This window comes from Aulostomus chinensis, chromosome 6 (genome assembly GCF_037954235.1).
Source record: "Aulostomus chinensis isolate RoL2024-O1b breed Wild chromosome 6, RoL_Achi_v1.0, whole genome shotgun sequence".
Taxonomy (NCBI): Eukaryota; Metazoa; Chordata; class Actinopteri; order Syngnathiformes; family Aulostomidae; genus Aulostomus; species Aulostomus chinensis.
The window spans coordinates 1,737,622-1,760,975 of record NC_141325.1 but is presented as its reverse complement, the minus strand read 5'-3'; the positions used below and the strand labels follow the sequence as shown (position 1 = coordinate 1,760,975).

General features: G+C 44.0%; 1 protein-coding gene and 1 long non-coding RNA gene across 6 annotated transcripts in view; both read left to right on the top strand.

The window, feature by feature from the left end:
* Positions 1 to 443: 443 nt before the first annotated feature.
* p2rx7 (purinergic receptor P2X, ligand-gated ion channel, 7) lies at positions 444 to 9,322 on the top strand. 3 transcript variants are annotated; one of them, XR_015116351.1, is made up of 14 exons: positions 444 to 769; positions 1,441 to 1,588; positions 1,662 to 1,733; positions 1,844 to 1,916; positions 2,088 to 2,184; positions 2,305 to 2,385; positions 2,607 to 2,742; positions 3,266 to 3,402; positions 4,594 to 4,684; positions 5,493 to 5,558; positions 6,642 to 6,746; positions 6,875 to 6,982; positions 7,209 to 7,807; positions 8,039 to 9,322. XR_015116351.1 is itself a non-coding variant. In XM_086205746.1 (13 exons), the coding sequence occupies exons 1-13, from the start codon at positions 609 to 611 to the stop codon at positions 7,680 to 7,682; spliced, it is 1,749 nt and encodes a 582-aa protein (XP_086061872.1). In that variant the 5' UTR covers positions 444 to 608; the 3' UTR covers positions 7,683 to 9,320. The 3 variants fall into 3 exon arrangements, 2 of the variants coding, with proteins under 2 accessions (XP_086061872.1, XP_086061873.1); XM_086205746.1 differs by having other exon boundaries at positions 7,209 to 9,320; XM_086205747.1 differs by having other exon boundaries at positions 676 to 769; positions 1,407 to 1,588; positions 7,209 to 9,321.
* Positions 9,323 to 9,748: 426 nt separating this feature from the next.
* The window catches only part of LOC147259662 (uncharacterized), a 56,236-nt gene continuing 42,630 nt past the window's right edge, over positions 9,749 to 23,354 (top strand). For all 3 annotated transcript variants that reach the window (XR_015116350.1, XR_015116349.1, XR_015116348.1), the window contains exon 1: positions 9,749 to 10,019. This is a non-coding gene — a long non-coding RNA (uncharacterized LOC147259662). The remainder of the gene's footprint in view (positions 10,020 to 23,354) is intronic.

The window sequence follows — 23,354 nt, the reverse complement described above, 5'->3', positions numbered from 1 at the left end:
AAATTTAAGCAGCAGGTGTTCCCTCACCTGAAGGTTCCGTTCCCACCTGCTGCTTCTCTTATTCATGTGGAACAGCCTTGCCACACTGACACTGATCCCAGAACAGGCGAGGTGACAGGTGAGACAAGCCCAATCATTAGACATAGAACAATGGGATGAAGGGTTAAAAAGGTGCTTTTTTGAGGAAAAGTGTTCGTTATTGTGAGGAACTCCCTTGGTTGTTCTTCTTGTGGTCGAGGAAGTTATCCTCTTTATGTTCTAAAGAACATTGTAAAGACTTCACCTCTGGCTGCTCCTTTACGTTAAATGTGTCAGCGTCAACCAGAGACTTGAGATGTTGACTGCGTGCTTGCCGTTGTGACGTCAACAGCGCCCCCTGGATGGAGGAATTCTGCTGGAAAAAAATGAGCATTTTAAGTCGTTTTTTAATACATTTTTTTTCGCCACGTGAAGTTACATTCGTGGACTGATAAATAACGACTGACGTGACGTGACGTGAAAACACCCGACAAGACTTTGATTGACGGCGTGGATGCTGCGGGAGCGGGGGACACGTGACCTTCCACCCAGGAAGGAGACTCGAGGCGTGAGGAGGAGAGTGACCGTCTATGAGAGTGACGGCCAGCGGCTCCTCCAGCAGCGCCATGCCGCCGCCCTGCGCCCTGCTCGGCCTGTGCCGCTACGAAACCACCAAGCTGGTCCGGATCCAGAGCGTCCGGCTCGGTTCGCTCAAGTGGACCTTGAACGGAGCCATTCTTCTCTTCATCTGGTGAGTGAGCGGAGGAACATTGCAGCCCCCGCACGAGTGTCGTTTCGGGAGGGGCTGGCGGTGAACACCGCAGCGACTGAGGCTGATACTTGCTGGAGAGCCTGAAGCTCCCCACAACCCTCGAGAGTTCTTCTGAGATACCCGTAAACACGCCATGTGTTTGAGGTGTTTTAAACTTGCTCCTGTGATAAGACACTGCATTTAAAAAGTTTCCGTTATTTTTGGACAATTTATAGACTGGACTGATGAAACTTGAAGGTTCTTGATAATTGTTTGAATAGTCAACACAATTTTAATAACTTTTTTTAGCCCCAAAATTGGGAGTGATGTGATGATTGCGACTGTTTCTATTCTAGCAAATGTTTTTTTTATTTTATTTTGAGGATGGAAGTGATTTCAGCAGCACAACACAGGAAGCACGCAGCACTCTCACTGCACTGTCATACATGGTGTTGATAAGAAAAACAGATCAAATAAGTATGGGGGGGGGTAAACCTTGAATAAATGACAAAAGCAGAAGTACAAGTACTGATCAGTGTTGTGTTTATGGAATCATGGTGATTGTCCTTATTGTAACATGAAGTTTTAGAAACTCGGTTTCAGGAGCGGCTGTTTGACTTCCGTCTGTTCTCTCCAGTTTGTTCTTCAGTTCTTGCTGGTGTGTCTTGCAGCGTCCTGATGCTGTGGAACAGGAAGTACCAGGAGTTTGACCTGGTCGTGAGTTCTGTCACCACCAAGGTGAAGGGTGTGGCCCAGACCCACCTCCCCGGGGTGGGGGACGTGGTCTGGGACGTGGTGGACTACAGCGGGCCCTCGCAGGTGAGAGCTCTGTCAGCAGGGGTCTCAAGGTCCTTCCTTAAAAGAAGATTGAAACTATTTTTGTTTTTTTTAGGACAAAAACTCTTTTTTTGTAGTGACCAACGTGATCGTGACGGAGACTCAGAAGCAAGGCAGATGTCCTGAGGTGCAGCTCACTATGATCACAGTCAGGGGGACCAGAGCCCTGGTTACTGAGCACCACTGTACCTGACCACCAAGGTTCAGATGAACGTTGTGTCTCTGTGAATGTTCCAGGCTCCTGTGAAAGGACGATTGTGTCGAAGTGACCGCGACTGTCAGAGAGGATTCTGGGACCAGCAGAGTCACGGTGCAGCAACTGTTACTTCAGTTCTTTATGCAGACTGTCACTAGTGACCCTTCATTGTGCTCAGCTAACCAGCAGGCAACAGCGTGCATCTGGTCCTGATGTGTGTTGGCAGCAGCAGCAGGGGAATTTAGCGTCCGTGTGTAAGTCAGCTGATTCTCTCCACTTCCTCAGGGATTCAGACGGGATCGTGTGTGCGCTTCGACATGTTGAGGAAAACCTGCGAGGTTTCTGCCTGGTGTCCCGTAGAGGCCAAGACCACCCCTCCCAGGTGAGGTCCCGTTCAAGAACCCTGGCTTATCATATGGTATGTTGCTAACACTCTGTGTGTGTGTGTGTGTGTGTGTGTGTGTGTGTGTGTGTGTGTGTGTGCACGGGCCCGGGCGCGCAGGCCTGCCCTGCTGCCAGCAGCCGAGAACTTCACTGTTCTCATCAAGAACAACATCAGATTTCCTGCCTTCAACTTCATCCGGTGAGATTGAGATTATGATGTTACTGATGCGTTCTGCATGTGGTGAAAGTCTGAGTAACTTCCAGAGTTGTGAGAAGGAACGTGTCCGTGGTCCTTTAGAAGGAACGTGTCCGTGGTCCTTTAGAAGGAACCTGCCGTGGTCCTTTAGAAGGAACGTGTCTGTTGAGTCAGAAGGAACGTGTTTGTTGTCCTATAGAAGGAACCTGTCTGTTGTGTGTCAGAAGGAACATCCTGCCTGAGATGAACGACGCCTACCTGAGGAACTGTCAGCGGGGGAACGACTCGCTGTGTCCCATCTTCAGACTGGGGGACATGGTACGAGAGGCTGGAGAACATTTCTCTCAAATGGCTGTGGAGGTGAGATTTCATGTTCTGAGTGTAACGACTGAACAAGTTCTCGTCCGAGGACTAAACCTTCACTCCCAACGTCAGGTTCGGAGAACACATTCGCCAACAGGAAATGTAATTTTTTCCAGCTGTGTTCAGTTTCTCGGGTTCCTCCTCATTGAGTCAACAAAGTTCAGTGAAACATCCAAAAGAGGAAGTGCTGCCATGACGACGGGAACTCGGACACACAAGTTTTATTTCTTTTATTTCAACTGTTTTTCCTGTTTCTCTACCAGACAGGCAATAAAAGGCAAAACAATAATTAAAACTCTTGAATAGTCATTTTATTATTATTGTTGTTGTTATTATTATTATTATTAAAAGCTGTAAATTGATAAGAAATTGGCAGCAAAAAAGACTTTCAACCCCACCACAGTTGGAGAAAAATGGCACTTTGCAAAAGCACAAGTTGATTTTGAAACCAGAAGTCTGGAAGATGCAGGAATGTCAAAAACAGATGATTTCATTTAATCTGTTTCCTCTTTGACCACAGGGGGGCGTCATCGGCATCCAGATCAAATGGGACTGTAACCTGGACCGGCTCATGAGGCGCTGCCTCCCCAAATACTCCTTCAGACGGCTGGATGAGAAGGAGAGCAACAAGACCCTCTACCCAGGCCTCAACTTCAGGTGAGAGGGGTCGCTCACTGGGGTCAAAGGTCAACTCACCAGGAGGCTGAGCCCCAGATGGGATATTTGAGGTTTTCAAAGGCTTCTCAGCGGCTTCCTCAATATGAGCCCGTGTAGAAAAATGAACCCTCCACAACTCCAGTGCTTTCTGAAAATTTTCAAACCTTTACTTCTCCCCTCAGTAGAAGATGGAGGCCAAACTGAGACCAAAGTTCAACATTTCAGATTACAGATTTCGTGGCAGCAAATGACATCTGGGGCTCGTCATGTGTTGTGTTTGCTGTTCTTTGAGTCAGTGTCAGCAGATGGAAATGAGCTCACAGCTGAATCTGAGAGTCTCATGCCTTCCGAACTAGATTAAAGATAAAAGTGATAAAATTAAACCAAGATTTTGAAGTTTTTATGTTCCAGATTATACAGGAAAACAACAAATGCCTCTGTATTCCTCCCACTTGTTCTGGCTTTATTTTTGAATTCCAGACTGGAATCATTTAGACCTCCAAAAGGTAAATGAGGCTTTTAGCTCACAGTCGCAACGAGCTAAAAGCCCAAGTTGTGTTTCTGTAGTTGGATGGAAGCAGGACACCAAATGGCATCAACAAGCTTGTTCTTCATTTCCTCCACTAAAACCTTTGGAAGCCAAATGAAATCTGAGATTTTATTATCAACAGCCTGCAAGTTTATTTTCCTCATAAAATGCTGTGTTCGGTGTCTGTTGGAAGATGTCCTGCATTCATAAAGTGAGACAGTCAGAGACATCGGTGTCGTGTAATCTTCGTCTTGAAAATGACAAAGGACTTCATCTCAGTGTAAATTACAGATATTGGTATGAATGGTATTTTCCTAATCCAGTTATTTGGGTCAGTATCTGTCACTCTGTGTTCAACGAACTGATCCAAACCAAACTCCTTGCAGAACACAAGCATTTCAAAGGTTGTTTGCTTGTGATTTTGTGGAAAGACGTGACAAAGCTTCCGTTTATTCTCCGTTCAAATCGTCGTCATCGTGTTGGGAATCCTGCATCTGTTTGGTGGTTTAATTGCAGTGAAATCCCAGCCAAATCTACGCTGGAGTCTTTCAGTATCAGTTAATGCCACCTAGCTTGGCTTGATGCTGCAGCTTGTAAGGACTCACGTGAACTGGTGGCGCTGTGTGTTGGAGCATTCCTCACCTCTGCTGTCATCTGATCAGGTACGCGAGGTACAGCACGGTGAACGGCGTGGAGGAGCGAAGGCTCTACAAAGCCTTCGGGATCCGGTTTGATGTCATGGTGTTTGGACAGGTGGGTAACGGCCTCACGAGTCCTCCTCACCTTGGTAGTACCTGGACAGTTCTTTTAGATTGAACTGAAGGAATTCCAACTGTCACGCAGCTCAGGGCCCGGCCCCTCGCACAGTGGTCGCCACAGTGACTCAAGAGCCTTGACTGAATAAACTAAACCGATAACAGCATGTGATGATGAGAGCAGAGGCGCTGAACTTTGCTGTGTCACGCTATTTTCCAGCCATATTCAAATGATGGCGGATGTAAATCAGATGTTGGGTGATTATTTCCAGGACTGTGAGTCTGACACACATTGACACTGCGGATCAGTTTGAAATTATGACATGCGTTTTATGTTGTAGTTTTAAGCTTCCAGTGTGTCATGAGTGAAATAATTTAACAGATCCATCCCTCCATGTTCTCCCTCTTCTCCTGTTGAGGGTGGTGGGGGTGGAGCCTATCCCAGCAGCCCTCCCCCTGGACAGGTCACCAGTCCATGGCAGGGCCAACACATAGAGACAGACAACCATTGGCTCTCCCAGCCACGCCTACGGTCAATTTAGAGTCTGGATTAACCTGGTCCCTCTTGATGTCTTTGGACTGTGGAGGAAGCTGGAGTACCAGAGAGAACCCAGCAGGAACGGGGAGAACATGGAGACTCACACAGAAAGACCCCGTGCTCCACCGTGGTGCCTGTAACAGATCCTTGATGGAGAATTATTTCATCTGTCCACTGTAGCCTCCAGGAACTCGTATGATTCTGACTGAAACTGGTGAAAATGTGGGAACTTCTGAACAAACAAGTGAGAGTTTGTTGTTTTTTCCAGGCAGGAAGGTTCAGCTTCATTCAGCTCATCATCTACATCGGCTCCACGCTGTCCTACTATGCTCTGGTGAGAAGCTGCTGTGCCACACAAGCGTCCATTCATGTCCTGAATATAGAAGGCGTCTGTGCTGGTGTCCAGGGTGGGACGTTGAATCTGGTTAAGATGGATGAAACCACCGATGGCTGACCAGAGATAAACTCCATAAGAAAGATATTGTGCTGCAGGCAAAGATGTAAATTCATCTTCAAGACAAAGGAAATCAGTCTGTTCTAGTGTCCTGACCCAGTTTACCAGCGTGTAGAAGACAGTCCTCACAGCTAATGTCCTCACACTGTCATTGATGAACCAGTGTTTTGGTGTCTGAGGTTTGAGTTTCCCTCTCTCTGCTGTCTGTGACATAACTCAACAGAACGAGTCATCATCCCCAGAACCAGGAGCCGAGACCCAGCTTAGCACAATGACTGGTAGTGGGTGGGAAGTGTTAGCGTAGCTCCCTCTCTGCCTGCATTAATATCAGGAGGGTTGTGTGTAACCTTGGTGATGAACACCAGTTTAACATGAGGAGACATTGTAGTGGTAGAATCAGACACGTAGCCGGAACTACTTTCCTGACTGGGCGCAGGGATTTGACGCAGCACCTCCAAAGCTCCACTAGAACTTGGGTCAACAGAACCAAAGGTTTGTTGAGGACTAGAAGAGCGACTGCTGCTCCTGATCATGATGAGGAGGAGGAGGATTCCTGCTGGACACACCAGCATCCTGGACCTGAGCTAGCTGATGCTAACACTTCCACCCACTACCAGCCATTGGGCTAAGCTAACTAGCCTGGACCTTAGCAAGCTGATGCTAACACTTCCCACCCACTACCAGCCATTGGGCTAAGCTAACTAGCCTGGGTCTCTGGGGATGATGGACAATAAGAGACTTTCTCTTTCAACTTAAGTGATGCAGTTTACGTCAGAATTCAAACCATTTGCCAACTGTTGAAAATCATCATCACAGTCAAATGCAGCATATCAAACAAAACCATCTAAACCTGGTAAATGATGCTAGTTGCTAACCAGTGTGATCAAAAAGCAGCTGTACGTCGAGCTCCCTGTTGACCCTAACAAGCCCCTCCCTCTTTCCCTCCTGCCTCTTTCTCCTTAGACCACAATTGTGATTGACTGGCTGATCGGAACCAGCTGCTACTCTGCAGAGGTTGGACAGAACTACTCAGAGAAGAAGGTGGAGTCGGTCCAGGACAAGCTGAAGGTGACGGATGGCTCGATATGTCACCATGAAGCAAAAAGATGCTATGTAGTATCAGTGGTTTTTGACTGGTTGCTCATATATTTATGCAAAGTTATGTGTTTATGTGTGTGTGTGGGTGTGTGTTGTAGTGCATCCTGTGTGTATCCTACGTTGATGAGAATAACATCCGGCTGGTTAAGAGGTCCCAGAAGAAAAGCTTACAAGACCTCAAACCCTTGAGTGTTCAGCCACGGAAGGTAAAACCGGCCGACCTGAGGAACAAGACAAGTTTCCCACCCATGTTTGTTCTGCCAGACTAACTTCCTGTTAAATCTGTTCAAGAGTGTTATTATTCTTACTATAAAACTTTATGAAGTTGGACTCTGTTGGAGTCGTCCTCCTGGCAGAGCTGAGGGACATCGTCCTCTCGTTCATGGTCTTATTGTTGGAGGACTGACTGTGAGGTCTCTTCTGGTCCGACAGGAGGACGCCGGACACCTGAGAGCGGTTCTCTGTCTCCTGCAGCCGGACGCCAGTGTGGGTCGTGATATGTTCCCTGCCCCTAAACCCCATACTCCGGGCTGGTGTAGGTGTGGCTTCTGTGCGGCCTCATCTCTCCCCCAGGAGGCGCTGTGCTGCAGGCGGAGTGAGGGTGCCTGCATCACCTCCTCATCACTTTTTGAACAGCTGGTTTTGTGTCGCCCTCTGCTGGAAGCTGTGCTGTTGTACCAGGACCCTCTGGCTCCACCTGGTGGTGGGAGTCAGACCACTGCCCTGCGACACTGTGCTTACAGGCAGTACATCAGCTGGAGGTTTGGGGTCCCACCTGAGGACACCCACCCTGCCATCCCCAGCTGCTGCGTGAGGAGGATCAGGGAGGCGTATCCCAGCTCGGATGGACGCTACAGCGGCTTCACGCCTGCAAGAAAAGATGGCGTCCAGGTCCACCAGCACTAACAGATCCAGCAAGACGAGCAGAGAAAGAGCATCTGTCAGCGAACTGCTGGGCCGAGGGAGGCGAGAGGAGGAAGACAAACAGCTGTGAACCCCAACTATCGTCCTTCATGTCATTTAACTGCTCGGTAAAAAATATGTTTTTCTTTCCCGACGCAGCGTTTTACCTTTCGAGGGCAGAACTGTCGTTTGGGAGAGGTCAGACGAGAGGTGCTGGGAATGTGTTCACATCCATCACAACATATGGAACCAGTATGAGAGAGAGAGAGAGAGAGAGAGAGAGAGAGAGCGCAGTGCAAAAGCGAAAAGTGTTGTCTGAAAACCTCACACTAACATGATTTTCTTTCTTCTTTTTCCAGAACAAAGAACAAAAATGGCCACTTAAGTGAATAAATGATTCCTCCCTTAGTGGAAAATGAGTCTGGTCGTTGAGATTCTCCAACTGTTTGGGTAAATTCAGAAAAATTTAAGTTAATTTGTACTTTTTGTCCTCCATGAATCATTCAGGAACCCTCTGATTTATGTCTGGAGAGGCCTGACTTTACTACCGTGTTTACACTGATACTTGAATAATAAATTTACAAAACTTGCAGTACTTCTAGAGGATCTTATGACAGTACTTGTGTATCATAGCTGACTTGTCGTTATACTGTAGTTTTGCTCCATCGCTGTATCTTTTTGGTCAAGTTTTAAATAACAGGCAACACTTTGGGATACACACAGTTTAGCGTTAAGTCACATATTTGGCTCATTTTCTCATGATAATTGGTTCATTATCACATTATTCAAGAGAATGTCTTGTTTCTTTTAATTAACAAGATTAACATCATTAAATAATATTGAAAAGAATAAAAATACCGCACTATGTCACTGCATTTTGTTATGATTTATAAGGCAGCACATGCATTTTCCAAAATTCTCCTGTTATAATTATTAAGCACAGCCCTTTTTGGCAAATGGTATCAAAATACAGTAGAAAACAAACAAAATTTTGTGTGTTAAAGCCCAAAACAAAATGTCTGATGTCACTAATTATTCCCGCAGAAACGTTAGAAAATATTTAAGAATGTAAAATAAACAAAACTGTCAAATTGGGCAAACTTGATCATATTTCACCAAAGAATTATGTGGACGCTCAGTGACCAATCATGACAATCCATTCCACAATAGTTTTGCTTTGTTTGCGACCAAATCGAATCCAGCAGCTCCTCTGGGAGTTTCCCACATTCGCTGATGAGTTGAACAAACCTCTGAATCAACTGAACTGTGACTTTGTTGAGAAGAGGAGGAGAAAAACATTTCATGCAGTAAGCAATCCTTTAAACACTCTTACTGAGTTATTCGTTTGTCTTGTGTAACCTCATTTCCCATCATGCCTCGAGCGCGGCGTTGACCATTTCTAATTATGGAGGGTAGTGAACTTCATCGCAGTGTCTGTGTGAAACTGGAGATTATTGAACAACACGAAGGAAAAACGTCCTTCATGGTCAAAAATGCATTTGTTCATGTCAGGGGAAGATGGTGACATTAGGAGGATGTATGACTGTAATGTGTGTTATGTAAAAGTGCCTGACCAACACCGAGGTCCAAATTACTGGAGGAATTCATATATTTGAGTCATTCCATGAATAATAAATTTGTGCCTTCCACCTGACTCCCTCAGAATCATCTGATAAAAAAATACAATAACTTTAGTGTATAGACTGAAGCCATGAGAAATTGTACCTTCATATGACCAATATTTTCCAAGTTACAGGCCCTTGGAGTACAAAGGGATTGGTTGATATTTCAGGCCTTTTAACTTAATGCAACATGCCTGAGCCTCATAGTTCAAGAGATGGACACATTATCCTTTTATGGAATTAACTATTTGTTCTTAAACGATACCTGAGAGTTGTAAAGAATTAAGAATGAACAAATTTATGTTTTGTCCCCGCAAATCATACCAGATATTTATCCATGTTCGAGCTTGTAAGTGGGCTGAACATGGCGCCTCCTAATCACTAGGGGGCAGTATATGACCAGGAAGTGAGCTTGTCCTCTAGTTGGAAGTAAAATGCTAATGCTAATCTTTTAGCACGAAGGCTGGACATTACGTTTGAGAGCCAATTTATATTCCAACACTCATATTAAAGTGTTAGCGGATTACTGGTCAACCTGTTGGATTAAGAAATCGTGGAATACACCGGAAGATGTACCGGAGAGTCTATAAACGGACATTTGTGTAGTTTTGCTGTCGTTACTGGCCAGTCTCCATTAGCTTCGAGTCACATTGCGGCCAATGTTTTCTGAATTCTGGATTCCGGAAGGAAAAACGTCACGAATTCAAAACATCTAATGGTGAGTACTTATTAAAAGAGTGGCACTTTTTTTTTCTTCTTCCTTATTTTTGTCATTTATGTGAGTGAGTTTTCTGGTCAAGTTCAGGCGTCGAGCCGCTAGCAGCCCGCCGCTCTACCGTTGCGTAACCGGAAGTGTTCCTAGTTTGTTTTTTGCTCAAATCAAAGTGTTTACGGGTTACTGGGTTAAAAATTATAGTAACTCAGGTATAAATAAAATGAATCTAGTCTTAGTCATACTGTTACTTATTGTTAGTGATATCATTAGATTTATCATTGTAAATTATACAGTTTACCTCCACATGGTTTTCAGCGTTTGTGGCATCAGAGTCACCGTTGACCAGAGGTGAGACGGGTTAAATTCTAGTCATGATGGTCGCTTCTAATTCTCTAAGCATTTCGTCTGGAGAACTAGCTGAAGGCTAGCTGAAGGCTAGCAGAGTCTTGGTAAACTTCATCATTCATTTTTAAAGCGGCGTTCGGAGGGTTTGAGAGCATGATGTGAATAAACGATGACATGACTTTATTTTTCCACTGAATGCCACGAACCTCCCGCAACAGGGAGAGGTTCCCCAACCTTCAGCTCCAATGACCTCCTCCGTTTGTTGTCACGGAAACGAGGCATTTGGCGGCCATGAGCGGCGCAGTTTGGCATCTTTGATTTTTTTGTGGAAATTGACTGTTGATTATTTATTAAAGTTGAAAATCGATCTGTGATGTTCGCTTTGCTATGTGTATCATTGGATACATATTGGCAACAAACATAGCGCCCATAAAACACGTGACCGCCTCTGAACCAATCCCATGACAGAATTGTTCTGAACCTTCGAATCCGGAGTTGGCCGAACTCTCCGTATTCGGCTGTGGCTACAGTGACTCACGATTGCCTCTTGAGGAAGAAAGTGGTATTATATGAAAAAAACACTTACAGCTTTGTGTTTGTGGGTTTTGTGTACTGGCCTTGTGACATTGAACCATTATTATGATAAACTATTTCATGTCGTGAAATAGAAACTTACAGTCTCTCAAAACAGCTTTTGTTCTCAGAGTTTTGTGCTACAAATCCACATCATCGATGATGAACTGAAATGATTTGCCGTATTGGTTTGTTTGTTTTAAAAAATTGATTACTTTCGGATCTTTTCTTGATAGGAGTTCAGATGATTTAACCAGTCACAGGGATTTTCAGGTCTTGCAGCCTGTTCTGCCTTTGGGCATTACTTTTTTGTCATAGAATTATTTAGAACAAATTTACTCAATAAAATCCACTGGTTATGTCTTGTGTTCTATGAATAAACAGTGGCAGTGGCACAGAATGGAAACTATTCCCATCCCCAATGCCTTAGTAGAGAATTATGAAGTGACGGGGAGTTTGCTGCATCTCCACTTTTGATTCAGACGGATATTTTGTGCTCTAAGATCCAGTTTAGTTTTAACATCATCCTACAGTTCCTCTGTCAGATGCTGCACAGTATTGCTACATTAGCTGTTTACACTCCAGGCTGTTCTTCAGGTGGCTGATTTGACATTTACGAGCACTTTCAACCCTTCACTCTTCCAGCACCAGCTCCAGACCTGAACCATTGTTTTTATAAATGGTCCATTTGAATGAAATAATGGCTCTTTGTGAAGCAGCTCCAGGCCTGAAATAGCTCCTGATGGTGTGTTTCAGCCGTAGACAGGCGCGCTTCCTCCCATGACTCCTCCGCTCAGCCCTCACTGTGTTTGTTCAGGTCTTGCTGGTGGCTCATGTCTTAGCTTGTGTCTTTCGTTGTGTTTTCAAACTGCCCTTGAATGAAGGAGAAATATTTTAAAGTAGGGACACACAGATATATAGAAGTGCTAGGCAGATACCGGTTTTCAAAGTAACAATTTGGTCAATAACCAATTAATGTAACTTTTCAACTTTTATTTTTATGACTAATTCCACTTTTTTGTGCCATGAAATAAATCCTCTCTATCTAGATTAACTGTTTTAAAGTCATTCAGCCCTTTCTTGTACCACGTGTGCATGAACACAAGTTCAGTCATCCAAATTTATGAAACAACCTGAAATAGAGTCTAGAACCGTCTTTCAAATTGAGAAGTTCTTTAGGGGCGTGTTTTCATTCTGTGTCCAAAGTTGTTACAAATTTATTGGCCCCACAGACTTTTTCTCTGTTGACTTAGACTGTCAAAGAACCAGCTGTTAAACAGTGGATTGTTCAAATACTCTCATAACTCTTGAATTGACGGGCTGTCAGAAATGGATCCATTTGGTCTGGTAATATTTTGAAAATTCTGGAAGAGCTGCACTATTTAGTTATTTATCTACATGAGTTAGCAGAGCTTTATATTTGTTGCTGGAGCTGCGGTTTGGCAGGTATAACGCCTCCTTTCCACATGCATGTCTGGACTCTTGTACTTTATACAATTACCTGAGTACCGTGTGCCCTCGCAAGGCCAGAGAAACGCCTGTTATTGCACATCACGAGAGGCTCAATTTGTGCACAGTGTTGGTGCGGGCGCCTTATTGAAGCTGCTTCAGTCTGCCTCCATGTCCAGTTTTCTGAGCATGCCATCTTGCAAGTCGCCTCCACCCCAGCTCCTTTTTACATTGTGAGTTGATGCTGCCTCTGCTCTGGACCCTCTGGGGGTCTTGCTGCTGCTGTTGCAAGGGCAGGGAGGCCCCAGAAGACAGTCAAACCACTAAATACAATTAAGTGCAATGACAAAAGTGGTCCGGACTGACTTTACATGCTTGGCATATGAATACGAAAGCAAAGAGGCAGCAGAAATCATGTAACCTGTGTTGTGTAAGCCCCGCCCACAACTGACCTTGAATTGCTGCATTACCGTTAGGGCTGCAACTAATGACTATTTTAATAGTCGACTAGTCACCGACTATTGAAACGATTAGTCGACTAATCGGATAATTAATTTTTTCTTAAATTTAACATTAAGTTGATTTAATTATGTGGCAAATGATAATAAACACAATAAAGATGGGTACAACGAAAAATACATCTTTTATTGAACATACTGCGGATTCGTACAAAAATTAAATAAAAATGTCCGGTCTAAATCCAATTAGGCCCAGTGTTCGGTCAGTAGAGACATCAAGCCATAAATAAAGAAACCTCTGTCCATTTGTTTAGGGACAGGCAAATAAATAAATCAAAATCAAGTAAACTTTTTATAGCGAAAATACGCTGATAAAATGTACAATGAATGTCATAAAAGCCGTACTGGCTTGAACGTTACTTGAATCTCACCGAGGCGAGTCAGTCTCCGTTTGGTTCAACTGCCCGACCGGCTTCTTCAAATGTTCCTGCATCACCGAGGTCCTGCCATGAAACCAAGGTCTGCATTGCAAACTTTGAAAGTAGTCTTTTTATTCGCCGTATCCAGGCTAAAATGTTCCCAAACTTTAGAAGTTTTGGTACGCGTACTTGATGTTGACGCCGCCATTTCTGTATGTTACCGCTCAGCGAAGAGACGCTATTGCGCATGCGCATGCCTTACTCTGTTGGAAAAACGCGTCTGGCGACAATAGTCGACGATGGAATTCATTGTTGACTATTTCTATTGTCGATTTTTGTCGACAACGTGGACTAATCGTTGCAGCCCTAATTACCGTAGGAGGCAGATGTGCTCGCAATGAAGCTAAAATGCATGAGATCTAGCTTGTGTGCTAGCGCATCTTCCAGGGTTTTGGGATGTGATGTTTAACCCCTGGGAAGCACTACCTGCTGGCCACTGTTAAACAGCGATAGCCTGTCAGCTAACTCGTAGCCTGTTTTTCGTGGGGCCATGTCCACGATGGTTTCTCCCAAATCTGACACAGAGGAGAGAAGGAACTGTACAAGATCCCAAAAGTTTCATAGAGTATGAATGGACTTCTATATGTACGCATGTGGAATCAAGGCATGAGTCTTTGGTCCACATGCTCTTTAATGCAGGGTTATGCACATTCAACACTACGGCTCATGTAAACATCCGTCAATATCTGTGACAAGTTTCCACTCTACCAGTTTAACGGGAACAAGTAAATATGCCAAAGTAATTAGCACTCGGATTCACCGGACCTTCACCAACGTGACCTTCTTTTCTTTGGGTGCAGCTTCTCAGAGAGCCTGTGCAGCAGAATATAAATCATTTACTGGGTTCTATCTGCTGACGGTGTCAACATGCAGATCCAGTGTGGATGCATGTGGAGTGTAAGTGTGGGGAAAGCCATCAGTGGATAGATAACTGGATGGAAGTGGAGGTGGATGGATGAACTCATGCACATTGGCACATGAGTTAATGGATGGGTGGATTTGCAGATGGATGGAGGATGGACAGAGTGCAGAAGGCAAATTAAACGGATGGGTGCATCACTCAGTGCACCTTCGGTATAATAAAAGTGTTTATCGTCTCTGCAGGCCTGGACTTGTTTATCACAAATGTATCAGGACTCAAACAGCAGTTACATTGTCTGCGCTGCCTTGTGATTTCACTGCACCAATGGACGTTTAATAAAGCCATGAATATGTCCAGTGTGAGCATGAAATGCGTCTGCTTGTGGAGAATCAATGTGATTTATTTATGGACTAAAGATTAAAAAAACGTTAGCGAGAACACCTATTTCCACCATACTAAGATGCTCAGATAAAAGCACAAGATATTCAGTTTTAAACTTCTGGATGTGATTCCAAAGGCAGGCGTGTAAACAGACCATCACTTTTAAGGACAACGAGCAGGTTGTAACGACTCACTTTAGGCTTTTCATGTGTCATTTAATGCCATTTACTCCCAATAAACGTCCACTGTCCAGAGATAACCTGACATGTCATTACCAAAAGGTCCCTGACAACAAGAATGCTTAATCCTGGGAAACATTAAGGGGAGATGGTGAACTCCTATCTACCACTTCATCTTGTTTGCAATTTGTATGCAAAGACTGACAACATGAATTTTTATCTTCTTAAGATTTACGTGCAAAAAGACAAGCACAAGACAGCAGTGACTAAATAGCGTGACTTGACATGTGGAAAGCAAGTAATACTCATGGATGACACACAAAACTATGGGTGGGATTGGTTTGTTATTCATATGTGTGATGTCATACCAGCCTGCCAATTCCGTTAGCTTTTGGTAGCCGAGCTAACATTTTCTGGGATGAATGCTCGGAAGGCAGCGGAAACAATGCACACACTTCATCCGCGCCTTTGGTCAAAGACTTCTTACCTGAAGTGAGGCTCATCCCCAGTTGCTGTCTAGATAAAATAGTGTGGAAATCTGATGTTACAAGGCCGGCTGGTCTGTGTCGACCTGACGCGCGATGACGTTTCCAAGGAATTTCATTAACTGACATTGATCTGATTTAGATCAGTTTAGCACACAACTACAAATCAGTCTTTACTTATCAGATCTTTAACCAGATAATGTTTTTCTGCAAATGCAACAAACTTTGAAGGAGTTTTCTTTTGTCTTGGCATGTTCATTGGCCCATGCTGCTGGTAGGAAAGTTTAACACGACGGCTTCACATGACCGAAACGCCGCCCTACAGGTTTTGTTTGGTTCTGTAATGCAGTGTTTCTCTCTTCAGCAACTCTCTAATTATCTCTGCCCACCTCAAGCTGCACAACCTCTTAGAATGTCCTGTTCCAAAGAGCGAAGCATTCACTTCCGTCTGTGCTCGTCCTCAAGCTAACTCAGCCAGCATAGCTGTAGACTCTTGGTTTGGTTTCTTTGCTTGACCCTTGACCCTGTAAATCACAGACCCTCTTCATTTCAGACCTGAGCACTGCCTGAGTCGTCTCCAGGTAGTCGGTTGATTCGGCCGTCTGCACGCCCGTCCTGTGACGGTATGTCATTTGTTTGTCCCAGTTTGACATTTCCTCAAAATCCCCCTTGTTTCATAACTGATGAAATGTGACATTGCTGCTAAAATTAATAGGAACATACCAATCATTTTTGCTCTATGCGTCCTCTGAGGATCGTCTCTCCCTCCCTTGAGTCTAGCTCTGTAGCACTGTCTCATGGTCCAGTATCAACAAACTGAAGACACATTAACACAGATGTAATATCAGTAACCAAGGGAAAATGTTGTTTACATTCGTGGAATTTATTCTTTACCTGAAAGTTGATTTTGGGTGAAAGTGAAAGGGCAAACTGAGGTTGGAGACGTCTCTGTGGCTCTGCAATGATGGGATCTGTTGTGTTTTGGTCAATAGTTCCACAGAATCCATCAGTATACCACAGATAATGTGGAATGGAAACAGTATTCATCAGTAGGCCTAAATACAGTGAGATGAAAGACAAATGTCTCACATAAAACACGTTGAAGAATATGTTTTATGGGCCCAGTTAGTAGGGAGTCTCCATAGCATTTCTCTGTAGCTTTGTTGACTTAGAGATTGAACTGGCGGTTCTCCTAAGTGATGCTGCACACACACTCTGGCCTCACGCTGAACCTACGTTTTGAAAAAGAAAAAAAACAACTGCAGTTTTAGTTTGCATGGAGTGAAAAATAGAATAACCACATTGCAGTTGTATTCCTCCTCCCTTGTAAAGAGACCTTTACCTTGGCCCTGAACTCAGGGCTTCACGTTTGGCTCACATGGTGGTTCAAGTTCACGTCCCCATGCACTATATAGAGATTTGACTGTTGCGGATGATCCGTCACAGTTTGTAAACGGACCGTTCAGCTGCTGTTAGCCGTCAGTCTCCATTAGCTTAAAGCTGAATCCACATGGCTGGCTCTTACTGCATCCTGCCGTCAAGTACTACAGGAGGGCAAAAGCAGCTTTTCAGCTCAAGACACCTATTAATAATATTCTATTCACTTAGCAAGCATTAGCGAGGACTTGAAAGAACAAATTGCTTCTTTGGTGAGTTATCACCAGTTAGAAAGAGTTGACGTCTCTTCCTCATCAGTCCATGTTTCTGCTTGTCCTCTCTCGTGTTTCCTCTCCCAGTCACATAATAATAAACCGAATATATTTACACATCAGAGCTGCAGTGACTGTGTTAATTAGAGATGAAAACTGTGAAATTGTTTTCTGGTTAATCCTATTGGAAACCCAAAAGCCTTGAAGTGAAATGAAAGTAGCTTTTGTCTAATACTTTAGCCCACGAATCAGAAGTGCGCGTTGTAGAGATTTAAACGCTCACGTTCAGGGAGACTGTGCTGTACATCCATGCATACACTACCCAGTCGTAGGAGCACGTGGCCACACATGTGATTACTCGCTGAAAAGGCACAACTACATGGACACAGTCGCTCTCACACACCTCCCCTGACTGGCTGCATACTTCAGCTGCACTAATTGAGAAAAGCACTCATGTGGGGGGAAACGGCTGATGTATTTCTGATCTGCTGTCTGTCAGCGCGCTAAGCTGTGAAGCGCCGTCAAAAGGCAAAAATCCTGCAGCGCCTTTTCCCGCTCGCTCCTATTAGTGCTGTGCGGCATTGTTCTTTATCACAGACCCAAAATGGATTCAAGGGTGATGAATTTAATTAAACCTCTTTCTAAACTCTGCACCCCCCCCCCCAACCCTGCCAGCTGTGTGTTGGGTGAGTTGCGTGCCGTCAGTAGAGGACCTCGTTCATCTGATTTTACTTTCCAGGGAGCCATTAGGTGTAACAACTGTTGGGAAAAGGGTTTTTAACCTACAGGGAGCCATTTAATCCACAGCCCTCCATTTAAACAATGGAATGTGATTATGATTATTAAGTCGTTATGATGGCTGAGTGAGCAGCACACTGGGCCTCCTGTGTCGCAGAACACACTTCAAATCAAATGCACTCAGTGGAAGCTTTCAGATGTAATGACTCGTGGGAATCAAACAATCTCACCAGTTTGGCAACAACCAGCGAGAGTGAAGAACTCTGTTGGCAGACACTTGACGCCTGGACGGAAGCAGACGTCACCCTCCATGTGCTTCAGCATTGATCTATAAACTGAATTAACTGCTGGCTAAATTCAACATGGTAATTATTATTTTTTTAGTCAACAAGCCAGCAATAGTGCACAACATTAGCATGGACCACCACATTGCAAAATCCACGAGCCAAGGGTCAATCCATATTCCTGAGCCGTGTTTTCCCGTCTTCTGGGGTTAAAGATAGAAATAAAAACATTAAATATAAACCAGTCCCTGAAATTAAAGCTCAGGACTTTCTGCTTCCTGGATGTACCTTCCTTGTATAAATGAGAACTATGGAACCCACTTTCACAACTCAAGTTCCATGAATGCAGGCAAAGACCATTTTAGAGAAAAGTGGAAGTAGGATGACTTTAGAAACGTCCTCCTCAACTGCCCCAGTGCTAACGTTCATGTCAGCTAAGCTAACCAGCAGTCAGCCCTCTGGTGGAGGTCTGGGGCTCCGTGATACTCAAAGAGTGTGTGCCTGTCTGGCTCTAAAAATGATGGACAGTGAGTGTTTTTATCAAAAGTAATCAAAACATAACCTTTTTTTTTTCAGTGTGATTGGCTGAGTTTACCTTGGCAAAAGTATGTGCTCGCCAAGTGACCTCCAGTTTTAGTGTCTGGTTTCAAGCTCAATTTCCACTCAATTTTGGTCAGAATCCAGTGACTTTAGTCTTGATGAACCATTTAGACCCAGAAAACAGAACCTTGGTTCACTCTCTGAGTCCAGACAGCAGTATTATAAATAACAATTACAATAATTAGAATGACTTCATTTCTTCCCGTCAATGAAGATTTGAGATGTTCTTCCAACTTATTTAATCAAACTGGGGCAGTTATTTTAATCCACCTGCTTCACCTTTTATGCTTTTGATTTTGTTGAACTCATCAGTGATTATTTGTGCCATATCTTTTTCCTTTACATTTCTCATGTCAATCATTGAGATTTGCCTTCATTAAAAAAAATTGCCATAAATCAGTTTTCAGTAAATAGAACAAGAGCTGCGAGTATTTATTTCGTGAACTTCTTGACTGATCAAATAATTGTTTAATAATTTGTAAATTCGAAGTAAAATCCATGACATGTTCCCACCCTCCCAAGGTGAACGTGCTGGATTTGTGGTTGCTAAACAACTGAAGACGTGAATCCACTGGCCTGTGTGGGACTAATGGACTAATAAACCATTTGGAGAGGCTCAGTGTTGAAAACCTTTGTAAATATTTATTGCTGACTATAAATGACACGACAGCTTTGATGTAATCTGTTTTAGAGTTCTGCTATTGAATTTAATCTGAATTGGACCATTTCCTGTATGAACTCATAAACTGCTGCTCTCCACAGGAGAAGATGAGTCTATTTTACCATCATCCAATGCTATAATAACTGTATAAAGGCAGAGTGGAAAAACATACACCACTGATGAGATTTTACATCATTTAAGACTTTTGGCTGTGAATATTTTCATTGCTTTGGCGGATCATCTGACACAAATAAGCCACCCTAACCCGCGGCTCGCACCCCTGCCAAAAATGCTGGGGGCGCTGCAGCTGGGACGTGACGCAGCACACGAGCTGTTCTCGCTTCAAGACCTGAGTGTCTAAGCTTTTTTGTTTTTATGCCTCTGCGTCAGCGAGGGCCACAGGCTGGAGGTTTGTTTCCAGCTTGTCCGTGTGTATTTCCCATTTTTTGTCTTAACAATTTCCCTGGAACTCCTGGGGGGAATTTCTGCAAATTAAGATGAATTGCCAACGATGTTGCGAGGATGAACTGAAAATATCTTGGTGGTCAAAGATGGATGTCACTGCACACAAAAACAATATGTGCAAACATGTGCTGGGACCCAGTGATTGTGGAGGCTCAAGTGCGATGCAGTATTTCAGATCTATTTCTTGTTTCTATTCTGCTACAAAGGCAAAGAAATAAAAGTTCTGAGTAGTTGTTGATAATTTCATGAAGTTTTTCCAAAAAACCTTGAGGTTTTCCGAGATTATTTCCTAAAAATGTTTTCCCCGGTGTTTTCAGGTTGATATGGAAGAACGTTCCAATGAAAGTGAATATTAGTGTGTAAATCCATGGTCCGATATGATCCATATCGACAGCTGGAAGATGTAGATTTACATGTCAGATGTGTAGTGTACTGTATGTTCGGATCTGCCGCCACATTTAATTTTATATAAACGTCAATGACTACGATGTCTTTAGCTTGAACTCCTGAACCCTTCCAGACGTACGTACTTCTAGTGTTGTGGATGGGTGTTTTCAGCCCTCCCTAACAGCCAGTGTGAGAGGAGCAGATTCAGATTTATGTACCGCGGCTGATATTTGGCTTCGGCTTGTGCGCAGCAGTCGCTTCAGTTCCTTTCCGTGTGATTGACACGTACTGAGTCAGGAAGTGGCACGAATGCGCTCACGGAATCGTTACAGTGACAAAGCAGTGACTTTGGTGTTGTGCCTCAGTGAGGTCACAGCAGCTTATGGAGATGAGGAAGTGAACATTGGTGTGGAAGGTCACGGTCATGCTCGGAACACGATGAACCCACTCGCTGTGGAATATTTATCGAACAGCGAGGTTCTGCAGGCTGGGACACACTGCAACCACACAATCATGTATATTCATAAAAGCTTTGAAAACCACAACGTGTAGAGCTAAATTGCTAATGATTATTTTCATTATTGGAAGTGGAACAAAATGTCAAATTAATTGGAATCACATGCAAGTTCTTTGGCCAACGGCCCGAAACCCATATAAAATATCCAGTCGACAAAGACATCAGAAAAAAGCAGCAATTTTTTAAAATGAATTTCACGGTTATCAATAAGACACTGTTTTCCTTTTTTTCATTTCAAAATTCAGGTTTATAAAACATTTTTTAAAATTCAGTGGCATTCTTTGAAGATATTGGATTATGACTATAAAAAAGATGGAGAATGCTGTTTTTACTTCCAGAGGATATTAGGCTGTTAGATCAAATATTCTGATTAAAAACATAAAATCAACATAGAAAGATCTACAAATGTACATCAATTCTTAGGGTTTGTAAAGCATATTCTCCCTACAATTCCTTGCTGTTTTATGAGTGGAATGTAAGGGGATTTTTTTTATTGGAGGTTGAAGCTGAATAAGAGTCACGGGGAGAAAGAAACAGATGACATGCAACAAAGGTTCCTGCTCAGACTCTCACCAGTGATGACACGGTCGTCAGCCATCAGGACATCCAGCACGTGTGATTTCGATGAATAGAGGTTATATCAGGTGTCCCTATGCGACCGGGGGCTTTATGAAGCAGCTTGTGACTGTTTCCCGTGAAGAGCCAGCAGTTCAACGGCCGGAGGGCAGTTTGGGTCCTCACCAGCCAGGCAGGTGGGCGTCCATGCAGACCTGGATGGCTGTATCTGTGGATGGGAGGCTGGTCGAAGGGGACGTCCTGGTTGCTGCAGTCGCGCCTCCTCTGCTTTCTTCTGGGTTTTCTTCCTATGTACCTCTGGTGAAATTCCTCCCCAACAGGTGCCTTTCTGTTGGACATTGCCAATAACTGTCATGTACCAGGCTGCCCCGGTCGTCGCTCCGCCCCCGTTTGGTGATCTACGGAGGGCTGTAGATGATCTCATTCAACATGTGGAGTCGTGATCCACTTCCTTTTACCTGATGGCGAGGAAGTTCACCAGAGGGACGTAACGTGGGGGGATGACGACATTCCCACCCTGTTACCGCACTGACAGGTGCCTCAACCGATCAGAGCAGGCAGGGTCCCAGTGCAGGGACCGGAAGACACCCCCTCATCTGGTTTCCTGCTCTGGGACGCCGCGTCTGTATGGACAGTGATATTGTGCAGACTCGGTTTTATGCCAGTTCAGTTTGTATTTGGATCTTAATTCTTATCACAAGAGTTGATTAATTCAATAAAGATCAGTGGCTGTTGAAATCTGAAACAAAGAGCAGACAGAGAGAACTGGTCCAGACCTCAAACTAATGATATATTAACTCATTGATGCATCAAATGACAAACGCTTGGCTTCCCTCACAGAGGCCCCAGCGTTGTGCTTCCACAGAGCAAATGATCGATTGAGTTATCAAGAAAAAAATGCCAGACTAATCAATTTTGAAAATCATGCTTGTTTGCAACTTTACCTTCAAATACTGTGGATTTTGTTGATGCAAAACTATCGTTGGTGACCAGCTTTCATGTAAACATGAAGCATCTCTCCGCCCTGTGATTCGCTGCTGCAGGTTAAAATGAACTGATGAATGTTCATGTAGCTGCGTCATTCATCACCGTGGCATTTTCTCTGTGTTCTGACACTAATTGGTTGCGTCTTCTTCTAATGACGTGTTGTTTGGCGGTGAACTGTGCTTGTGACGGCGAGGATTGGTTGTGCAGACTCTCTACGTTAGAGGTAATTATCCGTGGCACCAGGCTGGCCCTTCTCTAATGAACTATGTGCCTGAGGTTAATTTGATTTGGAAAAACCTCCTGCAGGTTGACGCTCTGGATAAAAAGAAGAGCTGGTTGTAAATGGCACCCAAGAGTGAATTTATGAAGCGCATGAATTCTATTTGTTGTTGGGTTGTGAACTCTGTAGAATAGAATCAACCAAAATTCAATATTTTGCCATTGCTGTGAAGGAAGCAAAGAAGTATGTCTTCAAGGCACAATCCTCCATCTTAAAGTGTAACAAAGGAGCAGCTGTAATTCTGCTGCCAAATTGATTGACAGATCTTTACTAGCATAGCTTAAAAACAGCTCCTGCCTACCTGGACCCCTCATCCAGGTCTACACGCCCTCTCGCCGCTACGCTCCGCCTGTGAGAGACGGCTGGTGCTCCTAGCCCAGCGTGGCTCTGAGTCTCTAGCCTGACTCTTCTCCTCTGTTGGTCCCAAATGGTGGGATGAACTTCCCAACTCCATACGACCCTCAGAGCCCCCTCCTACTTTCAATAGACATTTGAAGGCTCAAATGTTCAGGGAACACGAGGCACGCGAACCTGAGCCGCCTCTTCTTGGTCCTCAGGGTAGAACGAGTCAGGAGGTCCAAGGCCGGCTCTTAGTGAACATGCAGCACTGACACCGATGAATATTGAATGTGTTGAATGTAGAAAGGTATTGTTGACATTGAATTATTGGTTGTGATCAGTTGAGGTTAAATTATATTAAGAAAGAAAAAAAAAACTGGCACTTCTTCTGCCACAAGATGGCAGCACCTGCTGCAATCAAACTTGAAGCACTTTGTCGTCCTGACTAAGGTTTTTCCCTCCAGTCTAATTTCTAGCTCATGTTGTATGTCGCTTTTGACAAAAACGTCTACTAAATGAAATTGTAGAATTGTAAAAACACGAAAGAACCCCTATTGTTCTTAAAGCGATTCTTCATCTGGAAAGTGTATGTTCCACCCTGAGTACTCATAGATGGGCGTCTTCAACAAGAACGAGATTGTGGT

Bases quoted from the DNA above. Each gene is read 5' to 3' on its own strand.
- p2rx7 (XM_086205746.1), top strand. From the start codon at position 609: ATGAGAGTGACGGCCAGCGGCTCCTCCAGCAGCGCCATGCCGCCGCCC. The intron at 1,589-1,661 runs GTGAGAGCTCTG...TGTTTTTTTTAG, and splicing joins ACTACAGCGGGCCCTCGCAG to GACAAAAACTCTTTTTTTGT. The intron at 2,386-2,606 runs GTGAGATTGAGA...GTTGTGTGTCAG, and splicing joins CCTGCCTTCAACTTCATCCG to AAGGAACATCCTGCCTGAGA.